At 38.0% G+C, this 20,904-nt stretch overlaps 1 protein-coding gene across 11 annotated transcripts in view; it reads left to right on the top strand.

Annotated features, from left to right (window-relative positions):
- PKNOX1 (PBX/knotted 1 homeobox 1) overlaps positions 1-13,202 on the top strand; it is a 62,894-nt gene extending 49,692 nt beyond the window's left edge. For 8 of the 11 annotated variants that reach the window (XM_084616767.1, XM_084616766.1, XM_084616770.1 and 5 more), the window contains 8 exons: positions 1,259-1,358; positions 3,289-3,386; positions 6,842-6,880; positions 7,049-7,177; positions 8,202-8,278; positions 8,857-9,029; positions 9,415-9,501; positions 10,332-13,202. In XM_084616767.1, coding sequence (XP_084472893.1) covers positions 1,259-1,358; positions 3,289-3,386; positions 6,842-6,880; positions 7,049-7,177; positions 8,202-8,278; positions 8,857-9,029; positions 9,415-9,501; positions 10,332-10,543 — 915 coding nt within the window. In that variant the 3' untranslated portion in view covers positions 10,544-13,202. The remainder of the gene's footprint in view (positions 1-1,258; positions 1,359-3,288; positions 3,387-6,841; positions 6,881-7,048; positions 7,178-8,201; positions 8,279-8,856; positions 9,030-9,414; positions 9,502-10,331) is intronic. The other 3 variants (XM_084616769.1, XM_084616771.1, XM_084616762.1) reach the window with 3 other exon arrangements.
- Positions 13,203-20,904: the final 7,702 nt, after the last annotated feature.

Below are 20,904 nucleotides of genomic sequence, written 5' to 3'. Positions count from 1 at the left end.
CCAGAGCCTGCACTTCCAGCCAGAGCCCTCACCCCCTCCTGCGCCCCAGAGCCCCCTCCTGCACTCCAAACCCCTCACCCCCAGCCCAGAGCCCCCTCCCACACCATGAACCCCCTCATCCCCGCCTCCGCCCCAGAGCCCTCACCCCCTCCTCCACCGCAGCCCCATCCCACATTCCGAATCCCTTGGCCGCAGCCTGGAGCCCACTCACAGCCGGAGCCCGCACCCCAACTCCCTGCCCCAGCCCAGAGCCCCTCTCACACCTTGAACCCCTCATTTCTGGCCCCACCCTGGAGCCCACACCCCCAGTTAGAGCCCTCACCCCCTCCTGAACCCCAACCCCATGCCCCAGCCCAGTGAAAGTGAGGGAGGGTTGGGGAGAGTGAGCCACTGAGGGAGGGGGAATGTAGTGGGTGGGGTTAGGGTGTTCGGTTTTGTGTGATTAGAAAGTTGGCAACACTATTTCCTTGAGTGTGGACAATGATGTCATACTACCTAGTAGTGCTTCAGTCTAGGGTGCCGATCCTGTAGTGACTTATGTACATGTTTAATTTTATGCACTATGAATATTCCTAATGGTTTAAATTTCAGTTTTTAAAATTCACTTTTTGCTTTTGGTACCTTGAAGCATGGAGAGGAAAGTTTGAAATTAGATAGAGATTACTTAAAACAATTTTTGGTGGCATGGCTACTAGTTCTCAATGCTGTAGACGCACATTTGTTTAACTTTACACATGTGTTTCCTTTGAAGTCAATGGAACTATTCACAGGCAGAGTTAAGAATATGTACAAATATTTGCAGGATCAGGTTTTACCAACATAATTTAAATTACATAACTGTAGTACTCAGTTTAATTAGATTAAGATATTGTGTGCATATTGCATTTTTAAGTCAGAAAGCTACAGAAGGAATGAAGTTATTTATTAAACCTCCAAACTCACTTATAATTTTACTTCCTGAGACCCATTGTATCTACTCTTTATCTTCTGTGTCTTTGAAAATTGTTGTTTGACTTCTGGTTTAGTTATGTATCCAAAATCTTTTTTATCCCCAAATATGTTTGGTTATTTCATGTCTGCTTTATGGATTTATTATTTAATGACTAATGTTTTCAAGCTGGTCAGTTTGCAGTAATGCCCTTTGAGTGATGGAGTCTTTCTCTTGGAGATGATCCTCTTTTTAAAGCCCCAGCTTTGTTGCAACTACAAATTACATGAGCATACTTAGTTTTTAAAATTAATTATTTTATTTTTCTAGCAAATTCAAAGTGCCATGGCAGGCACACTCAGTCCCCAAGGGATTATGGTGCCTGCATCAGCATTGCAGCAGGGAAATGTGACTATGGCAACAGTAGCAGGTATGACACAGAAAAGAAAAACTGACATATTGCTCTTTATTTTGCTTTCTTTCACAGTTGTTAAGAAATGTACAAAGGTAGGAATTTTTTTTATTAAAAACTCCTATAATAGTAACTTTCCAAATGTTCTACAACCAAGTGTCCCAGTAGTTCTTTTGAATACTGGTTTTATATGTTTTGTGTAAATTAAGAATAGTATATACCAGGGGTTCTCAAACTCTTTCTTTCTGACCCCCACCCCACCTTCATGCTATTAAAAACTCCATGGCCCACCTGTGCCAAAACTACTGTTTTTCTGCATATGAAAGCCAGGGCTGGTGTTACGGAGTAGCAAGCAGGGCAATTGCCTTGGGCCCCATGCCACAGGGGGCCCCGTGAAGCTAAGTTGCTCAGGCTTTGGCTTCGGCTTCAGCCCTGGGTGGCAGGGCTCAGGGCCCCAGGCTTCAGCCCCATGCAGTGGGGCTTTGACTTTCTGCCCCAGGTCTCAGCGAGTCTAACGCTGGCCCTGCTTGTGGCCCTCCAGGGGGCCCCGGAACCCTGGTTGAGAACCACTGGTATATACTTATATATATATATACAACTGAAAAAAGGACATTGCACAGAAATGTATCTAAAGGGTTATGTGTATGTGGGGTGGGGGAGGGTGATATATTTCTATGCAATGTCCTTTTATAAATGGAAAAATTATTTGATCTATTATTGAAAAGAATAATATTTTGAAAAAAAATTGTTAGGCAAAAAATATGTATTATTAAAATGCCGTTCTTTAAAGCAGGGGCGGGCAAACTTTTTGGCCTGAGGGCCACATCGGGTTTCCAAAATTGTATGGCAGGCTGGTTAGGGGAGGCTGTGTCTCTCCAAACAGCCACGCGTGGCCTGGCCCCTGCCTCCTATCTGACCCCACCGCTTCTCGCCCCATCATGGCTCCCCGGGACTCCTACCCCATCCGCCACCCCTTCCAACCCCCCATCTCATTCCTGACTTGTCCCCCGGGACGCCTGCCCTATCCAGCCCCGCTGCTCCCCACCCTCTGACCGCCCCGATCCCTATCCACACCCCCGCCCTCCCAACTCCCTTGCCCTCTATCCAACCCCCCACCCCCACCCCACTCCCTGCCCCCTTACCACGCTGCCTGGAGCACCAGTGGCTGGCAGCGCTACAACCGCACCTCCCAGAACACCAGGTCAGGCCGCGGCTCTGCAACTGCGCTGCCTGGCCACCCAGAGCATTGTGGCAGTGGCGCGGTGCACTGAGGCTGCAGGGGAGGGAAAACAGCGGGGGACTAGCCTCTGGGGCCAGGCAGGAGGTTCCCATGGGCCGGATGTGGCCCGCTGGCTGTAGTTTGCCCACCTCTGCTTCAAAGTCTTTCACTACATTATGTAGGTTTGTAACAGGATCTGGAAGACAGTGAAATCCTGACAACTCCAAACTGCACCATTGTGTTGGGCTGGCAGTCAAGATGAAATACACTTGAAATGTCTTGTCACTAAGTTCACTATGGGCATTTGATCCGGCATATCTAAAATGGATGGAAATTGAGTCAAACGTGTTGCAGTTTTCTGTAAATGAAACTTTAATATCAAAGAGTGCATCTTAATGTGTTAGAGAAGTTGTAATAAAATATAGTTAATATCAGCTATCTAAAAAATGCATTTATATTTGTCAGCAGTAATTATATTAAAATAATTAAATAGAATGATTATTTGTCCCTCAGTAAAGTAACTCCCACCAAGATGTTCACTTCATTGAATCATAGAATATCATGGAAGGGTTGGAAGGGCCCTCAGGAGGTCATCTAGTCCAACCACTTGGTCAAAGCAGGACCAATCCCCAACTAAATCAATAGTGATCTTAGTGTTGAAATGCATGTTTTTCAAATATTCACTTTTTATCTACTTTATAATCATAATTTTGTATTTTGTTTTTAAAGGGGGTACAGTGTATCAGCCAGTCACTGTGGTCACTCCACAAGGTCAAGTAGTGACACAAGCACTGTCACCTGGGACAATTAGGATCCAGAATTCACAGGTTTGTTTCATGGTCTTCATGGAATAGTTTCTTGGAGTAAAAAAACCTATTTTTTTTTAAATTAGTAGTAATATATTCAGTATGATTAAAGTGCCAGACTGAGCATTACACAAATAAACATTAATTACCTTAATTCCAGAAAAAAAAGTTAAGCATTGTTGCAAAGATCCCCACATTTGTAATATGGCATAGGATCTCAAAGATTTGCAAAAAATCTCCCTTGACAGGACAGAGCATCATGACATCAACTATCAATTTCTTTCTTCTTGGTGATAGCAGAGAAGTATTTGTATAGAAGAAAAATATTTTACTGAGTAAACATTAAGCATTTTTAAACTCTTTGTAACTGAACTAGGATTATGGCAGGATGGATTTATATGAGTATGTTATGATGTCATACTGCTGGTGTCAGAAGTGTCATTTTACTGGTGCTGGCAGACTTCTTGCAATTTAAAACTTTATTTTTATATATTTCAGATTTTACACTTGTTAAGAGGTGTTTCTCACTACACAAACTTTCAGAGTACTGTGTTGAATTAAATGGGTGACAGCCAAATAGTGTGCATTACATCAAACTCAAGAAAGAGAAAGGTCAGCCTTCTTTTGCTGGGAAGCCCTTTACAATTTAGAATAGGACAGTCCAATGAAATCTGCATTTCAGGAAGGGAAAATATTTGATAACAGGTTGACCGTCTCAAATCAGAACATCAAGATAGTGGTCTATGTATCAGAAAGTGGTAAATCAGATCATCCAGGAATAAGAAGACCCCAGAGTGGATTAATTTGTTAAACATTTGAACAGGAAGATTCATCTGCACAATATAAAGCCCATTAACAATTACTGATTTTCTTTCATGAAAGAGTATATTTAAAATTCACTTATCCTTTGTAATAGCACATACATGGCCAAATTCTGCCCTCAGATACATATACCTCTGAGTTAATAAGAATTTCATCCATACCCCTGACCTATAAAATTGGTCTGGATTGTTGGGAGGGAAAACTGTTGCCACTTTGAATGGGAAAAGTGTGGCATCCAATGGAAAATAACCTCAATTTATGCACATATATGTCCATAGCTTCCTTTAACTTCAGTTGGAACTCCCAAGTCCATCTGTGGGTTGACTGTGACCCTGTATTCCACTGTAACCCTTGGGCATGAAATAGAACATCCTAAATTCCTATTTCTAGTGTTCCATAACTTTCTGAGGGAGTGGGGAAGAAATTATCTTGTGGGAGTTGAAAAATACAATGGTGAGCCTCTGCAGAGAAGCCGATTGCTGTGAATTTAAAATATTTGGCTGTGTGTGTTTGTGTTTGGGGGCTCGAAGAATTTTTTTTTCATATGATACTTTACACTTAGCTCAAGAACATCCTTTTTAAAATAGATTCACACTCAGCATATACACAGTGCTTGGTGATGAACCAGTGTTCTGTCTTGTTTGAAGAAACTTGGTTTAGAAATAATAAAGTTGTAACACAGCTGTTTGAAATGATATATCATATGTGAGCTCTATGCTGTTTCCTACTAGGTTTGGATAAACACTGAAGAGCATCTCTCCAAATGTTCATAGATGCAGATTTTTTCAATGTGGGAACATCTAGATACATCAATTGAGAGTGAAAAAAGGAGACAAAAGAGGGAAAGATTGATACCTCATGAAGGTTTCATACATCTGTGTTAAAAAGCATTAAGGTCTAGCTTTTAATAATACAACAATTAAGAATTAAACTACTCAGTGTTAAGGATCCTATAGTAGCCTGAACTCTTCCCCTTGTAGGCAGTACATTAGGGTCTTCCATTAAATGATCATACAGTATAGATACAATACAGTACAACTTCTTTTTTTTTTTTTTTTTTCTTCAGATGTCTTGGGGGTTGTGGGGAGACCTGGCCACCAGGCTTTGAAATCTGTTTCATGATCTCTATTCCCAAGTGCAGACTTTTCAAATCCTGCTGACTTCAGTTTCAGAGGATTCCAGCTGACTGAGAGGACTGTCTCGTTTCAAGTCTGTATGCTGTGCTCCTTTTAATCATGCAGTGGCCTGCCAGGTTTGGGAGACCAAAAACATTTACATGTGAAGCCAGTCAGCCCTTTCTAAAACAGCTGATGCCACTTGGTTATGCTCTGTAGCTGAGGGGACATGGAGAATATAATACAGCCTCATGGTCTTGTAAAACAAATACAGCCTCTGTATCAGAGTTGGTAAAACAAAACATTAAATATGTGCCTCTGAAGCTGTACAAAAGGTACAGCATAAATATAAATCAAGTGCATGCAGCATTGATTACTGACTGGGTAGAGTTAGAATTTGTGTGGAAACTCTAATTCAGAATCTCCTGATTTTTGTGCAGTTAAACTTTAAAACTTAATTTTGCTTTAGTGTAGTTTTTAAAAATGTATGCACACATATAGCTAGAGATCTATGAGGAAAACCTCATTAACTGGTATTTTAAGAATGTAAATTTAAGTAATAGATTCTCCCTGTAGAGTGGCTTTGCATACAGTTATATACTTTCTAAAGGAGCTGCTGAATTTCCACTACAATCAGTTAAACTTTGTCATTTATTTTACTCTGTTCTCATGCTCTTTTGAACTTATTGTTGCAATAATCTAAATTCATCAGGCCAAACTCAACTTGAACGTGCATACATGCAGTTCCCAAGAAACTGCATACCTACTTCAAGGACAGAGTTTAGCCGATTTTTCTCTTAAAAGTGGAGCTGGTGATAGGATAGCTGTTCATTTTACAAAGTTAGTTGTCATACATATATTCTTTGTATCTGTTTTATATATATGGTTTTCTTTAAGGAGCCGGTGTGTACTCCTCTCACCGGTTCAGCTTTGTAGTTTCCAGAGGCTGGAGACTGGGAGAACGTTAAGTAGTGAGAGCTGCTTTTTATACCAGTCATTATTGTCGTCTTTGATGATGATGATATGGATTGAGGCACATGCACAGACCTATTGTGCTTCGAGAGTTTTGGTGTATTTGTTTAGGCTGGGGAAGTAAGGACCTTAGAGTTAAATTCACCTCAGTGCAGAAGACCCACACAAGGTGTCTTACACTATTTAAGCTCCATGTTAAGCCCCTAGGGCCTGATTCTTCACAGCCTTGCATCTTGTGTAGTCACGCCTGTGTAAAGTAAGTGTGAAACACTACCAAATAAGCATAGCATGTTACACTCTGTGCACCATGTGTAAATCGATACACAAATTGCAAGTCAGTAGAGAATCAGATTCTCAATATGGTGTTTACAGGATAAGGAGGATATTATGCCTGGCCCCCTGCACTGGAATGAATTTTATTGTAAGTGAAAATAAATGGGCACTTGGTAGCTGTGATGCAGTGAATACAGCCTTCTGGCAACTACAGCAATTCTTGAAAGAGGTTCTAGAAAATGCTAAAACGTCAGAAACCTGATAATATGTAACCCAGAGTATGGATCTCTTTAGGATAATACTGCAAGAGAACTTCCACCACTACCACTGCAGGTAAATAAAGTTCCCTTTTTTGACACAGATTATAGAGCTAACGTATTTCATTGCTTCTGTAAATATATTCATTTTTTCACATAATGATAAAAACAGTTTTTGTGCAATATCTTTATTCATTAAAGTAACTGTATAACTTTCTACATTTTTCTTAAATTATTTGTGCAGCTTCAGTTACAGTTAAACCAAGATCTAAGTATCTTGCATCAAGATGATGGCTCGTCAAAAAATAAGAGAGGGGTTCTTCCAAAGCACGCTACTAATGTGATGAGATCTTGGCTCTTTCAGCACATAGGGGTAAGGACTAAACATGATCAGCAGACATAAGTATTCAGAGAAGACTTTCTGTGTGGTCTATTTGGATTTGCTTCCTGAGGAACATAAAACTTTTTGGCCTTACTTTTTATGCATTAAGGGCCCAATCCAGCTTCCACTGAAGTCTGTTAGAGTTTTCCATTGACTCTAATATGAATTGGATAAGGACCTAATTTTGAATATATTTAACATTTGAACTGCAAGATTTTATTAAATTTTCTAGACGTTGTTATTCTTTATTTCAGTGTGCTCAGGATTTAGTGCCAGGTACTCCTCCAGTGCATGGCTCACTCAGGAGCAATCATGTATAAATTATATGTGGATGGAGAATTGAATTTTCACCAAACCTTCCAACAACTGCTGTGTGCCATCTGCTCTGTGTTATTCTACAGTGTTCTCCCTGTGCATGCATACTTGCGCTGGAAGGGGAAGATAGGTTCTATTTGTAATAAATAGAGCACTATAAATTAATGGAGTATCTTCTGTTTTAGCTAACTGATGTTACAACAGATAAATTATGCATGAAAATCACACGTGTATTTCTTATGTTACATACAGTTTCCTTGTCCTTTTTAATTCGGGGGGAGGGAGGGTGTTGTTTAACCACAAAAGGCTCATCAGCACTCTCATGTGACATAGCTGTCAGACAGTGTAACTAATCAAATCTTACCACATGCTGTGCTGGTGAAGGATCACACTGTCTAACAAGGACTCTGGCAGCTGTGAGAAGCATTTTTTTCCTGAATTTGACATGGGCAATTAAATGGTGGCGTATACACTTTATAAGGATAAAAGCAGTTTTTGTTTAGTAAAGTTTTACTTATTAAGTGACTGTATCAGTAAAAGTTTGTTTTAAAATGTATTTTGTTGATGAAACAGGTTTTTTTTTTATTCCAGCAATTTTTAATCAATTGTAATGAAGAAAGTTTCATTTTCTTTTAAGGGAAAAAAAAAAAGCAAAAAGTTTACATACAAAGGTTTTTTTTGTCTTTTTTTTTGTCCTTAGCATCCATATCCAACAGAAGATGAGAAAAAGCAGATTGCAGCCCAGACAAATCTTACACTACTGCAGGTTAACAATTGGTAAGATCCAAAACTTTGGTTTAATGTCCATTATTGGAGTGTAGATTGTCCATTATTGGAATGTATGGAGGTACACTCTGTGTATGTGAGTGCCATCCACATGTGTACAATACATAGAAATAAAATTAGGAGTCTAACTTAAACTGAAAAAATCATGAACATCTAGAGTTAAATCTACAGTTCTACACTAAACTTGCCTGGAAACAATGGGTGATCTTCCACATACAGTACTCTGCAAACTTAAAGCACCTAAGGACCTCAAAACACTCTACAGGCACTAAGGAAAGAGGGCCTGCCAGCCAGGGAGAAGTAGAGAGCTGCTTCCTTAGTTAGATTTGCAATATCAAAGGACTTCAGTGCTCCAGGAGCAGGTGTTGTGGTTCTTGTGCATCCCTAACATGGAGTATGAAATCAAGGTGCTGAGAAATAGCATTTTTCATTTTTAATATGAATTTCTATTTAATTTTTATTTTTTGCATAAAACATTGGTTGAGACCGTCTCTCTGTGTGCGTGAACGCGCATGCATTCACAATTTTTTGGTCATAAGCTGTGTGGTGTTTTTGTTGGTCATGTTTAGGTTTATCAATGCTAGAAGACGAATTCTTCAGCCAATGCTGGATTCCAGCTGTTCTGAAACTCCAAAAACAAAGAAAAAAACAGCTCAAAACAGACCAGTTCAGAGGTTCTGGCCTGATTCCATTGCATCAGGAGTTGCTCAGCAGCAATCTAATGAACTTACAATGTCAGATGGTAAGGAAAATTGGCTGGAACATGTATAGTAAAATGAATTCCTTATTTAAATGTCTTTATTACATAGAAATAAAGTGGCTTTTGTTGTTGTTATGTTTTGGGGCATTTCCTGATGTAGCTAAATCACTGTGTCGATAGTCTGGAAAAAATTAACAGAAATTTCTCTCTCAGAATTTTAGCTAAATACTTGGATTTTTTGGTATATAATATATTATATATAGAAAAAATGTGTTTCAAGAATGTTGTTTAAGTTTCTCAAAGTCAAACACTCAGCAGTTAGGAAATGTCAGAATTAAAGTTGCCCACGCAACCTTAATTCTTCGCCCTGGTGCATATGTATTATGATATAGTTTTTAGTTACATGATCATGTATTATTTTTCCCAGAGTGGAAGAGCCAGACTTGTTACATGGGGCCTCCTGACTCTCCACACTGTTCTCATTCCTGCAGACCACACTGCCTTACTGCCCAAGGTACTACAGCTCCCGTTGAATTCTCTTACAGTGTTTGTGTGCTCAGTGCTGCAAATCAGGCCCCAAGAGTCTCACATTTGGGCACTGAGAAAATGAGGAATATATAATTGGTGACCACCTGTTGAACTTTTGGTTTAAATGACTTGGCTAGTATCATGTAGGAACTTTTGTGGCAGAGGCAGGAATAGACCCAGTTATCCCTCCTGGATGGCATCCAACTGCCTTAATCACAGGACCAGCCTTTCCCTTCCTGCACTCCCCTGCCTCAGGTCCCTACTCACCTTGCAACGTCTGCATCAAGGGCCTGATCTGACTCTCACTGAAGTCAATAGGAAAGCTGCCAGTAACTGTTGACAGGGTGGGTGAGGTAATATCTTTTATTGGACTCTCTAATATCCTGGGAGCAACACGGCTACAACAACACTTCAATTAATTGTTGACATCAATGGGAGCTAAATAAGGCAGCAGTCTCATCCATTTAAGTAACCCTGATTCACTCCCTGAGCACCTTCCAGCCTGTGCACTGAATGAGGTAGGGGTACAGTGGGAAATATTTAGTTTGTGATCATGTAATTAAAGACTGATTCATGCATGCACACAGAGGGACCAAACAGTGTCTTGCAATCTCAATTCTGACATTTCCTAACTTTTGAGTGCTTGACTTTGCAACCTAAATAACATAGTTAGTTAGTTGTACGTAATTTCCAAGATATCCTATTTAAAAAAATACAAATTCTCTTGTGTAATGTTAAATCTAAATTCTGATTTGATCATTGTTTTCAGTTTACTAATGGTTTACTAATTCAGTTTACACGTTTTCATCTCTGCAGGAGCTGTTGTAACAATTACAGCTCCGGTCAACATGAATGTAGACAGTCTCCAGTCTCTGTCATCTGATGGTGCTACTTTGGCTGTTCAGCAAGTTATGATGGCAGGACAAAGTGAGGATGAATCTGTGGATAGTGGTGAAGATGATGGAGCAGACCTCTCAACAACAAACATCAGTGGGCTTGTTTTGGATAACAGTGATTCTTTGCAGTAGGAAGCAAGAGTGTGACAAAATATTTAGGAAAATGAATGGACTGACTGACTGTTTTTATAGTTTGCACAGCAAACATTTTACACAAGTTTTATTTCTAATATGTTTTATATGTAGATATAGAAGGGTGCACTTTTTTGTATTTCATAGTAAGCTTAAAGAGTGTCTTTGCAGGTGCAGCAACTTCTTTCAAATGTGTTTTTGAATTTTGAAGAGGGGTTAGGTTTTTGGTTTTTATTTCAAAAAATTGCATCTAATAATATAATGATCCACATAAATATCCCTTTTTTTTTCTGTCATTATATTGAAAGTGCTACAATTTCTAAAGAATTATGCTGTTTCAATTAGACCTATTGTTTAACACAACTCTTGGTTGGCTAACGATGTAAATTCAAAGCATGTGTCACTTGATCATTAAGTTAGACACACATTTGAAAGATGCTTCTGCACCTTAAAAACTGCCAGTCTGAGGTGGGCAACAACACACACACACACACACACACACACACACACACACACACACACAAAATAGAGATGTGTGATTCAGTAGCGAATGTATGACAGTTTAAATAAGTTTAATTTCTCTCATAGTCAGTGAGCTTGTTTATCATTTGCTATAAAAACTCCTATTTTTACCTTGGCGGGATTATTGGATAAAAAAAATATTTTTATAAATTCAGTAGGAATTGGAATGACAACTGTATTGAGCATGAGAAAAAAATTTCCAGAAGGGGAAAATAAATGTTTAGTATTCCTATTTGGAAGGTTCTGAAAATTTGACCAAATTTAATAAACATGCCTAATGCTAGTGTTCCATGATTCTCTGCTATCCCATAGTGGTATAGTATATTTGATAATAGCATAAGAAGGGCCCACGGTTTGATGGGATTTTGATATTGTCAAACTTTGATTTATATATCTGTAAACTAATGCTCAAATTACATTTAACTCTGTATCTAAACTTGTATCTGAAGATATTTGCTAAATAAGTATTCAGGTAAGTAAGTACAATTATCCACAAAATTTCTAGTAATCAACAGAGAAATTTAATAGTTCGTGTTTTTTCAGTCTGATTTTTAAAAATGAAAAACTGACTGGCTAGTTTTTCCACCTGGGTTATGTTATTGAATTTGAAATTTTTTTCCACATACAAAAAATATAATTCATGGATTCTATAAAGAATCTTTTCAAATACAAACATCACTACCAGAATTTACAACAGGCTTGTAAAAAATCCTTGTGTATCTTTTAACAAACTCAGAACTAGTGATGAAAATAGATTTATCTGTGATAATGGTTAATTTCAGTTTATCTGCAGATCTTGAGTTGTGTATTGTTATTTCTGAACACCTGTTATTAACGCTTCATGCTGAAAAAGTTGGGTCTTTCCCCATTGTTAAGTGCAAATAACAGAAGACTCAAGAAGTCTTGTAGCAGGACAGTGTGAAAAGAAGGAGGGTGCTACCTTCAAATCTTAAGCACTGATCAAGCAAAGCACTTAGTTATGTGCTTAACTGTAAGCACCTACTTAAAGCCATTCCTGTTCCACAAAATATCCAAGCATGTGCTTAAATCCCATTGACTTCAGTGGGGTTAAACCATATACTTGAAATTAAACACATGCTTACGTGCTTTGTTGAATTGGGGCTTTAAAGTCTGCCCTATTGAGCAATTTATAGGCAGCATGAACAGAGACCTTGACAGGACATGCTAAAGAATTGTTACATGTACACAGACGGCAAATTTATTTTTCAGAGGTTACCATTAAAAAAACCCTTGTTTTACTGGCATTGGGCTACACTCACCACTAGCATAAGCAGCTGACTTCGCTACTATAGCACCCACTTATGCCTGTGATAAATTGGGCCTGTTGACTCAACTGCAGTAATGAGGTATTATTATGGTTAGAATTATTAATTTTTTTTAAAGTATTTGTTTAATCCAACTTCTCTGTTTTTGCCTCTAATACCCTTTCCCTATGTACTGAGCAGTTTAAAGAAAATACTAAGAGTGTATAATGAAAGATTTAATTATGAAAACTGGTATAATGTAATTGATTTAAGGCATACTGACAAGTCCAATTTTACCCCAAAATTAAAAGGACACAGTCAACTTTAAAAATCAAACTCCTGTCTGAAAACATTTTGCCTACTATTGTTACAAGCAACACCTAAGATGAATATAACTGACAGAGATTGGAAGCAAATATACTTTTCTCTATCTTTTCAATTTGTTTACCATTTGCTTCTGCCAGCACTTTGTTTTCAGTGTTTCCATGGAAGAGCCATTTTTTCCTATTGTATTGTGTATGTTTTTCATACAACCGAAGGTGAGAGGAAAAATATTTGTAGGGCTAGATTCAGCCAACTGTGTTCATGTTTAGTAGCAGTTGAAGCCACGGTGCTGTAAATACTTACATACGTGAGTAGAATAATGTAGTGCTCAATACAAGTAAGGCTGGCAGAATTGAGTCCTCAAAAAATAGGAAAATGTGATTTTAAAATATGTATATATTGGCCGGGTGACTCAGGCAGGTGTAGTACCTGAAACTTTTAACTCAGTTGAAAATAACTAGATTTCAAGTTGATGATGTCCCTTTTGATTTTACGAAAGCAAGCTTGTACAAATCATTACACCAATTAAAAGTATTTCCTTGGATTTTTTCCTTAGTTCTAGTGGAAATATATATATTTGTATTCAATAGAATAAGTAAGCGTTCTCGCTGGTGTTTGCAGCATTTAGCTAGTGCATAAGTACCTGGAAAGTGAAATTGACTGGAAAGTTACTAGTGACAAAAGAAAATGGAGTAATCCATTTTTAATGTCAGTCTCAAGAGAACTGCAAAAAGTAAACAGTATAGTGAAAAGTAAACTATATTTGTAAAATTACTTCAGTTTTAGTAATCAGAGGTACTGTTTAACAAACTATGGGGCCCAAATTTTTTCAAGGACTGACATCTAATAACTAAAACTGCAGCATTTAAAAAGAAATCATGGAAATTGTGCAAAATTAAAACAGATGCACTTGATTGTAATTAAGTTAATTTAAGTTACTAATGATTCAATTTCAAACCTGCTTGGGAGCAATTAATGAATAATTATTCAGTCTATGCAAGGTGAAAGTCACCCCTCCAGCCATAACTGTGTGATTTATAGGTACTCTGTTGTATTTTTCGTCTTCTTTTATTTTTGATAATCATTCAGACAAAACATTCATGAAAAATTCAGCTGGGTTTAAAGTTGACTAGGCAAAATATAATTTGGAAAGCATGTTGGAAATATATGTAACCTTAAATTCCCTCCTGAAAATCTAAGATGTTAAATGCCTGAAGTTCTACGTAGTGAAACATTTCTATTTCTAAACAGTTCTCCCCTCTTCCATAGTAAATGGAATGTATTCAGACTGTAATCATCTCCCCCAAAAAGCAAAGCTAGCCAAGAAAAATCAATGAGAATGCAAGTTTAACTGTAGTATTCAAATGAACAAAGTAAAACCTAAACAGGTATTACTTCTGAATTGTTAAATGTATAGCTGAAGAGTACTCTTGGAACATTTAGGACTTGACTGTACTATGTTGTTGTTTCATTGTAGATTGAATAGTTAGGTTGGCTTTGCCAAACCCAAATATGATTTTCTAGGCTTGCTAAACTCTTTCAAGAATTTTATTTTTCACATTATTAAGTAATTTTACTCAATCATCCAGCACGAAGTAGAATGAAAGATGGCGCAAGTATGCTGTTAAAAGGTCACCCTAACCATGTCATTTGGTTACCTGTGCAACGTGGAAATACAAATGTTGTTCTGCTCTGTAGTTCTGTAGGATCTACTGAAAAATCACTTTCTTCTTCTTTTTTTTTTTTTGACTGTGTGAGAGAGCGCGCCTTTTTACAAACTTACTAACCTTGTAGTCTACTGTCAAAATATTTACCTAATGTTAGTTGATACCCATGTTTTCAGATAGTAACAGAAATGATCCATCAATCTTCCACTGTTTTAGCAACATTTTTTCTATGAAACTGACAATCTTTAAAATGTGAACACTGTAAATTTAGCTTTTCTTGGATAGTTGTCTTTTAAGGGATATTGTGAAGCAACTGATCTATCAAAGCAAAGAAAAATTAAAAATCAGAACATGCTTCATGGATGATGGATTTTTACATGAACAGTTTCTCTGAATGGAAAAAGCATGCCTTGTCTTTAAACTTAAAGTATTCACATTGCTTTAATTATATTAGCATTATTTAGTTCAACGTCAGTCATATTTTCAGGAATCTGTAACGTAGCTGGAAAATACCATATCAAACTAGTTACCCAAGATTTTTGTGTGGGACAATTTTTTGGCCTTTTTGTTTTGTTTACACAAATGCAGAAAAAATGGTTTACTAGTTCTTAATGTTTTTGGGTGGGAGAGGGAGACTGATTTTTGCAGTGCAAAAACCGTTTTGAGGAATGAAAGACTTAGCAGGTAGTTAGTCTATGATATGTGTTCTTTGTTTTTGTTAATTGTTAATTAAAATGGCATGGACATTGAACTTCCAAAACGTAGCTTTCAGGCATGTACAGTAACTGCTTTTTCAAAACACTTTCAGAAGGATTTTTCCTGTGCAATGCAGTACAAGTCCTATGTGCCAACTTGTTTTTTCAAAGGCAGATAGACAGTTCTGGAAATCCATTACAATCATGCTCTATTAGATCAGAAATCCTCACTTTAAAAATCCTCACTTGTTTTTATGCGATACAGTTGCATTTCCTCCAAAGTCATTGCTTTGCTGGATATGTAATTATAAGTTCATAAAAATATTTTCAAGAACAAAGGTTTTATGATTGCAACTCTGGTATGTGTCCATGAGAGAGAGAGAGAGATTTTGTTAGTCACACTTCATACTAGGAATACATTTATAAATAGTTAATAAAGGGTTAATGATTATAATAAACGTTATAGACATGAGTAGTGTGTTATAGTTGGTCTTAGACACATCAGTATTTTATTATGTCTTTAATGTGACATTGAAACCACAGATTCAAAGCTGTCCTGGCAATAATTAAACTTACAATAACCACCTAGCAGCACAGCATATTTACAAATCGATTAACTCCACCAGCCTTCCCTTATGAAGGGCAGGTAACAATGTACATCAGATGAAGACTACACATTTAAAAAAAAAAAAAAATCTGAAAAAAGCCTTTCAGCCACAGATCATGGACATACATCCTCATCCTTCTCCCAAAAAACTTACAAATGGCTTTACTAGAAGGTGACAGAGATGGCTCTAAGCAACTTATTTCTTTTCTTGATACCAAAACAATTGATTAACCACTTATTACGGTAAACAGTTTATAAATGCACCTTTTAATATAAAGTGGGAATTTTTTAAAAACTTACACTTAATAAAAGGAAACACATACACCCACAAAAAGGTTAGATTAACCCTCTAACTTAAACTGACACAAGCCATAAAGTCAGAGCTCTGCCAAATGCTTGGTCCATCCCCCATTTAATAGTGCTGAGGGTGTTGCAGGACAATGCAAGTGCCCAGTACTGCATTCCTGGCATACTCAAAATCCTACTGAAGTCAGTGGGAGTTTTAAGTGTGCAAGGCATGCAGGATCCGGCCTGTCGTCTGTTAAATTACCTACTATTAGGAAACCCCTGCAAAATCTAGAGCTGGGACAATAGGTCAGATCCGAACTTTACTTCTTAAAAGATTATTAATGCAAATGAGGCATGATCTAAAGCCTACTGAAGTCACTGAAAAATTTCCTATTGAATTAAATGGACTTTGGATCAGGCCTATTGTTCCCTTGACTTCAACTGGGCCCTTCACACAAGACACAGGAGATTAGAATAATTTCCAGCCTTCTTTCTCAATATATTGGTTTGGGTTAGTTTCTGGCAGACACTGAATGTTGCTTGAAGTAGGTTTTGTGTGACATTAGTATTAAAATAAAAACATCACAATGGAGATGAGAGGAGATTTTTGTCTCAATCCAAATGTCTTTCTGCTTTATGGGTTTTACTACTCATGTGAAAAGTGTGAAGATTATACTGATGGTCCCTGGTGAAATTGGGTATTTCTTACATATAGTACTTTAATCTGCAAAAGAAAATGAGCAGCCTTTAATCATAGGGAAAAAATCAACGGGATGCTGCATTTTGTTTTGATGTTTATAAAATATATATACTTCTAATGTGGAATACAATTCTGTTACAAACCTTGGCTGGTCTTGCAGTCCTTAACCTCTATTAATTTGTGTGTGGGTAAACGTGTCAATACATCTCTGCTATGTCAGTTCAGCCACTGGTCTGGAGCAGGTATGGTGTCTTGGAGACCTTTTACACTTATATGAATCTGTCTTAAGCATTTTTGACATAAAACATTGTGCACGTTTTCTTCCAAATATTGAGGAAAAAAGATTTTCAAAGATGACACGGGGATTTATCTGCATCACTTCTATTAATTTCAGTGGGTGTGTTACAGCTAAATTGCCGAGTCAGCTTTGAAAGTCTTAATCACAATGACTATAATGCTATAGTTCTGATCTTCAGATGTGTCACCTGAATAGAAGTTGTGGATGCAGAGCACGTCTCCGGTTCGGATTCTTTCATCAGAGAATATAATATCTGGAAAAGACTGACAGCAGGCACAGCTATAAGCATATTCCTGTAGAGGCTTACCAGGTGTTCAGATGGAAAAATATGGTCCAGAGATGCCAGACCTTTGGAGAGAGAAGCCAATCTAGATAAGCTGCCTGGAAACCTTGCTTTTTTTGAGATGTGCTGTGCCCATACACGTTCCATAACCCTCCCACCTTCCCCACGACTTCAGACATTACATTACATACAGCGGTGCGAAGGAGGAGAGAGGGAGGCGCAGACACGCCTCTTTTATGTCTTTGCCTGAGAGCACCAGGAGAGTAGGAGCACATGCACCACCTTGTGGTCCTGCTGGCAAATGTCGCTGACTCGAGTGTATTGGGAACACACACACCTGCAGTGGAATGTATATGTGCACAACACATTTCAAAGAACAACATTTACTGTTGGTAAGTAACTCTTTTTGCAGGGAGCTTTGACTTTGTGCATTGATATGCTGAAAGAACACATAATAGGTTTCCACTCCTTCGTAGTTCACTTTAATGTTTCATAGTTTTATGTAACAGGAATTTCGGGGGGTTCATGTTAAAAGGAGAGTGACAAGTAGTATAGGTTCAAAACTTGACGTACCTTAATATTGTTGCAATCTGGTGAAGAAAACCCCATCAAGTCTATATATGGCTACAGAAAACAATAACTGAGAATGCTTTGCAGAATTATCGCACAGAGCTCAGGCAAAAGCCAAAATTTGATTTGTTATATAAAATCAATTTATTTTTAAAAGCAGAAAAAAGGTTTTCGTGTTTTCATTGAATATTTTCACTATATTTTCAGGGCGGAGGTGTGTGTGTGTGTGTGTGCACACATACATGTGCAGTTTTTTGCAGATGTGAAAACTAATGATCACATGTAAATCCTGACTTGCATACAGACATACTTGTATATGCTGCAAAATGAACTTAGTGCATATGCAAATCAAGTACCTACAGAAGTGTTTGTGCAATCACTGTTGAAAATCTGAGCCTCAAAGTAGATATATACACAAATACAAGCAATACTCTATTCTAAAAACAGACAACAATAAACGATACAGGACAGCACCACTAGAACTAAAATACACATGCTTGGGATATATGTCTTTTTTTTTTCTCTCTCTTTTAAATACATTCTGGCAACAATTCAAATGAAGCTTTATCACAAAGTCTATTTTTCTTATACAGAGTTTTTTCCCTTCATATGTTAAAGCAGTTGATCTAAGAAGGAATAATATGAATTGACTCATTCATTCTAATATAGTGAAATATATACACAGATCGAAAGAGAGTGGCTGTTTCTTGTGCTCATACAAATATTGGTATTTGTACAAAACAAGATTGTTTGCTATTTGTCAGTTCTTTCTATTTAAAAAGTTTATTATACAATCAAAGGGCAGAAACAATACCATGTGACATACATGACCAATCTCACAACAAATAGTGAATAGTCAAAAATGAACAGTTCTCATATACCTCATTGACTGAAAGTTGTTTGCACAAAATATTCAGCATCCACCTATAGATAATGAATATATTTGCAAACTGATCCTGATTTCCTCAAATGGTCTGCAAGCAAGAAAGACAACTATATTCATTGTAATATATTCAAACTTGAAATAATGCACAGGATGTTAGTTCCATTTGTATAATTTTAAATACCTGCACAGCAGGTAATTAAGACCTGTAATGTGGTAATGGTTCTGCTGCTTCAAGTGTTCAATGCTAACAAAGGAGGTCCTGAAAAGTTTGGGTATTATAATGGATTGTATGTGTACCAGAGTTCTTTCTCTGGAACGGATCAGATCTGTGTTTGGGGGGTGGCTTCCTCCTCTAATGTTTGACCTACAAGAAGGATAAGAACCGTAGTGCTACTGTGAGCTAAGGGACCTTTACCTTCGGCTCAAATGCAAAAGAACTAGTGATGGAGGTGCTTGAGCTGAAATTACAAGTTCTATTCCCTGTGCCAGAGAGATGCACTCTGCAAACACCTGTGATATTTTTATGGAGCCACAGATTCTTATTGATTGGCTCCTGGCTGAAGTTTTGAATGGACCCCCAGATACTTTGGTTAGTGCTGCCTTAGCTTGGGTCAGTGTGTACTTATAATGTTTTCTGTGTCCTGTGTTGTCATCTGCTGGATGGAATCAGACCTGATGAAGTGTTTTTGTTTTGTGCTCTAGTCTAGTGATTGGTTGTGACCATCTGCTGGGGTTCCCAGAATTGTGAGTTACTGTGTTAGCCTTCTCAACCTCAGCAAGTGAAAGTTTTGATACTGCGTGACAAAGCCCTGACACACCAGCTTGTCTTTCTTGCCACGAAACTCTTCAGGACTCTGCCAATCCAAACCTTGTCTTACCAGTAACAAAACCGAATCCCAACTCTTGAATTCCCCAGAGACGTCTCCATGCAGTTTCTAGCCCTCTTTCTGAACACTCACAGAAGTTTTATGTTTGTTGCTCCTTGAAAGAGGCAGTACACTGCAGCCTGTTAGCTTAACTGGGGTTAACACACCCTTCCTTTCAATCAGCGCACTGAATTGTTTTATAGTAAAAGTAAAACAAGTTTATTAAACAAAAATTACTAGGTTTAAGGATCAAGTATAAGGAATAAAGATAGGGTTACAAACGAAAGGAAAATACACTTCTATGACTTAGAAGTTAATTTCAGCAAGTTACAATCTTTGCCTAAACAGTTTTCACACTGAAACTCAGTTCCCAGAGACTTCAACCCCCTTGCTTGAAGGATCCAACATTCTGTGATTTTTTTCAAGAGCTGTGGTCCCTTTAATCCCTCAATTAAATCCCCCAAAATGGCTCCCTGTTTCTGCTTATATCTCCCAACGTTCATTGACCCTGTTACAAGAGGCAGGAAGGCTCCCTGCTGTTCGTCCCTTTCTGTTGACTTCCCATCCCTCTGCTGATTCGTATGTAAATGGAGGCTTCCATTGTTTTGTTTCTATAATGCTTAATTTACACTGGAGATAGCTACTTCCCCTCCTCTCTGGGGGAGAACCTATTTTTCCCTCTATTTAGTTGGACTTCAAAGCATATCAGTAAGTACCCATTATGTCGCATATAGTGTCAATACATACACTTCACAATGGTATTAAAGCCTGTGACACACTGGTGATTCATAAAAGACCTTATTCAGTACACTTCTGATACAGTAATATTCTGTATAATCAGTTTGATTCACTAGCTTATCACATGATGTTCAGACCCCCTGTCTTTTATAGTCCACTAAACCTTTGCAATGTATGCTTTGAAAAGTAAGCCCAAACCATGCTTCTCTCTCCTGCCGGGGTGTAGACACCATGCTGTATTCCCAAAGTTCATTGACTGTGATTCAAGAGGCAGGAGGCCTCCCTGAGGATGCAATATCCATCCCCTTCCCCCCGCCCCCACGTCAAGACTGTTAAGTATTCATCTTTCTGCACTTGCTGTCCAGATGGCTTTGTTTACCTTGTGCTTCTCTTTGTCTTTGGTCACACTCTGCCTAACTTACATTAGAGACGCATTCAAGGAGGTGGAACCATACTCCTTTGTCTGGAACAGGCATGGCTTTCTTAAGCGTTGTTTTCCAAAATACATTGTGAGAACACATTTGCAGCACATAGCTATAAAATCCTTTGTGGGTTTACCATACATACATCACATAGTGATTTTCAGACCAGCACATTACCAGTATATGATCCCTTACATGACAGCTTTTAGATACCGATTATAACAACAGTA

This window comes from Lepidochelys olivacea (assembly GCF_965140295.1).
Source record: "Lepidochelys olivacea isolate rLepOli2 genome assembly, chromosome: 1".
NCBI classification, from domain to species: Eukaryota; Metazoa; Chordata; order Testudines; family Cheloniidae; genus Lepidochelys; species Lepidochelys olivacea.
Note: the sequence above shows the minus strand (reverse complement) of the source record. Positions and strands in the feature narration are given on the sequence as shown.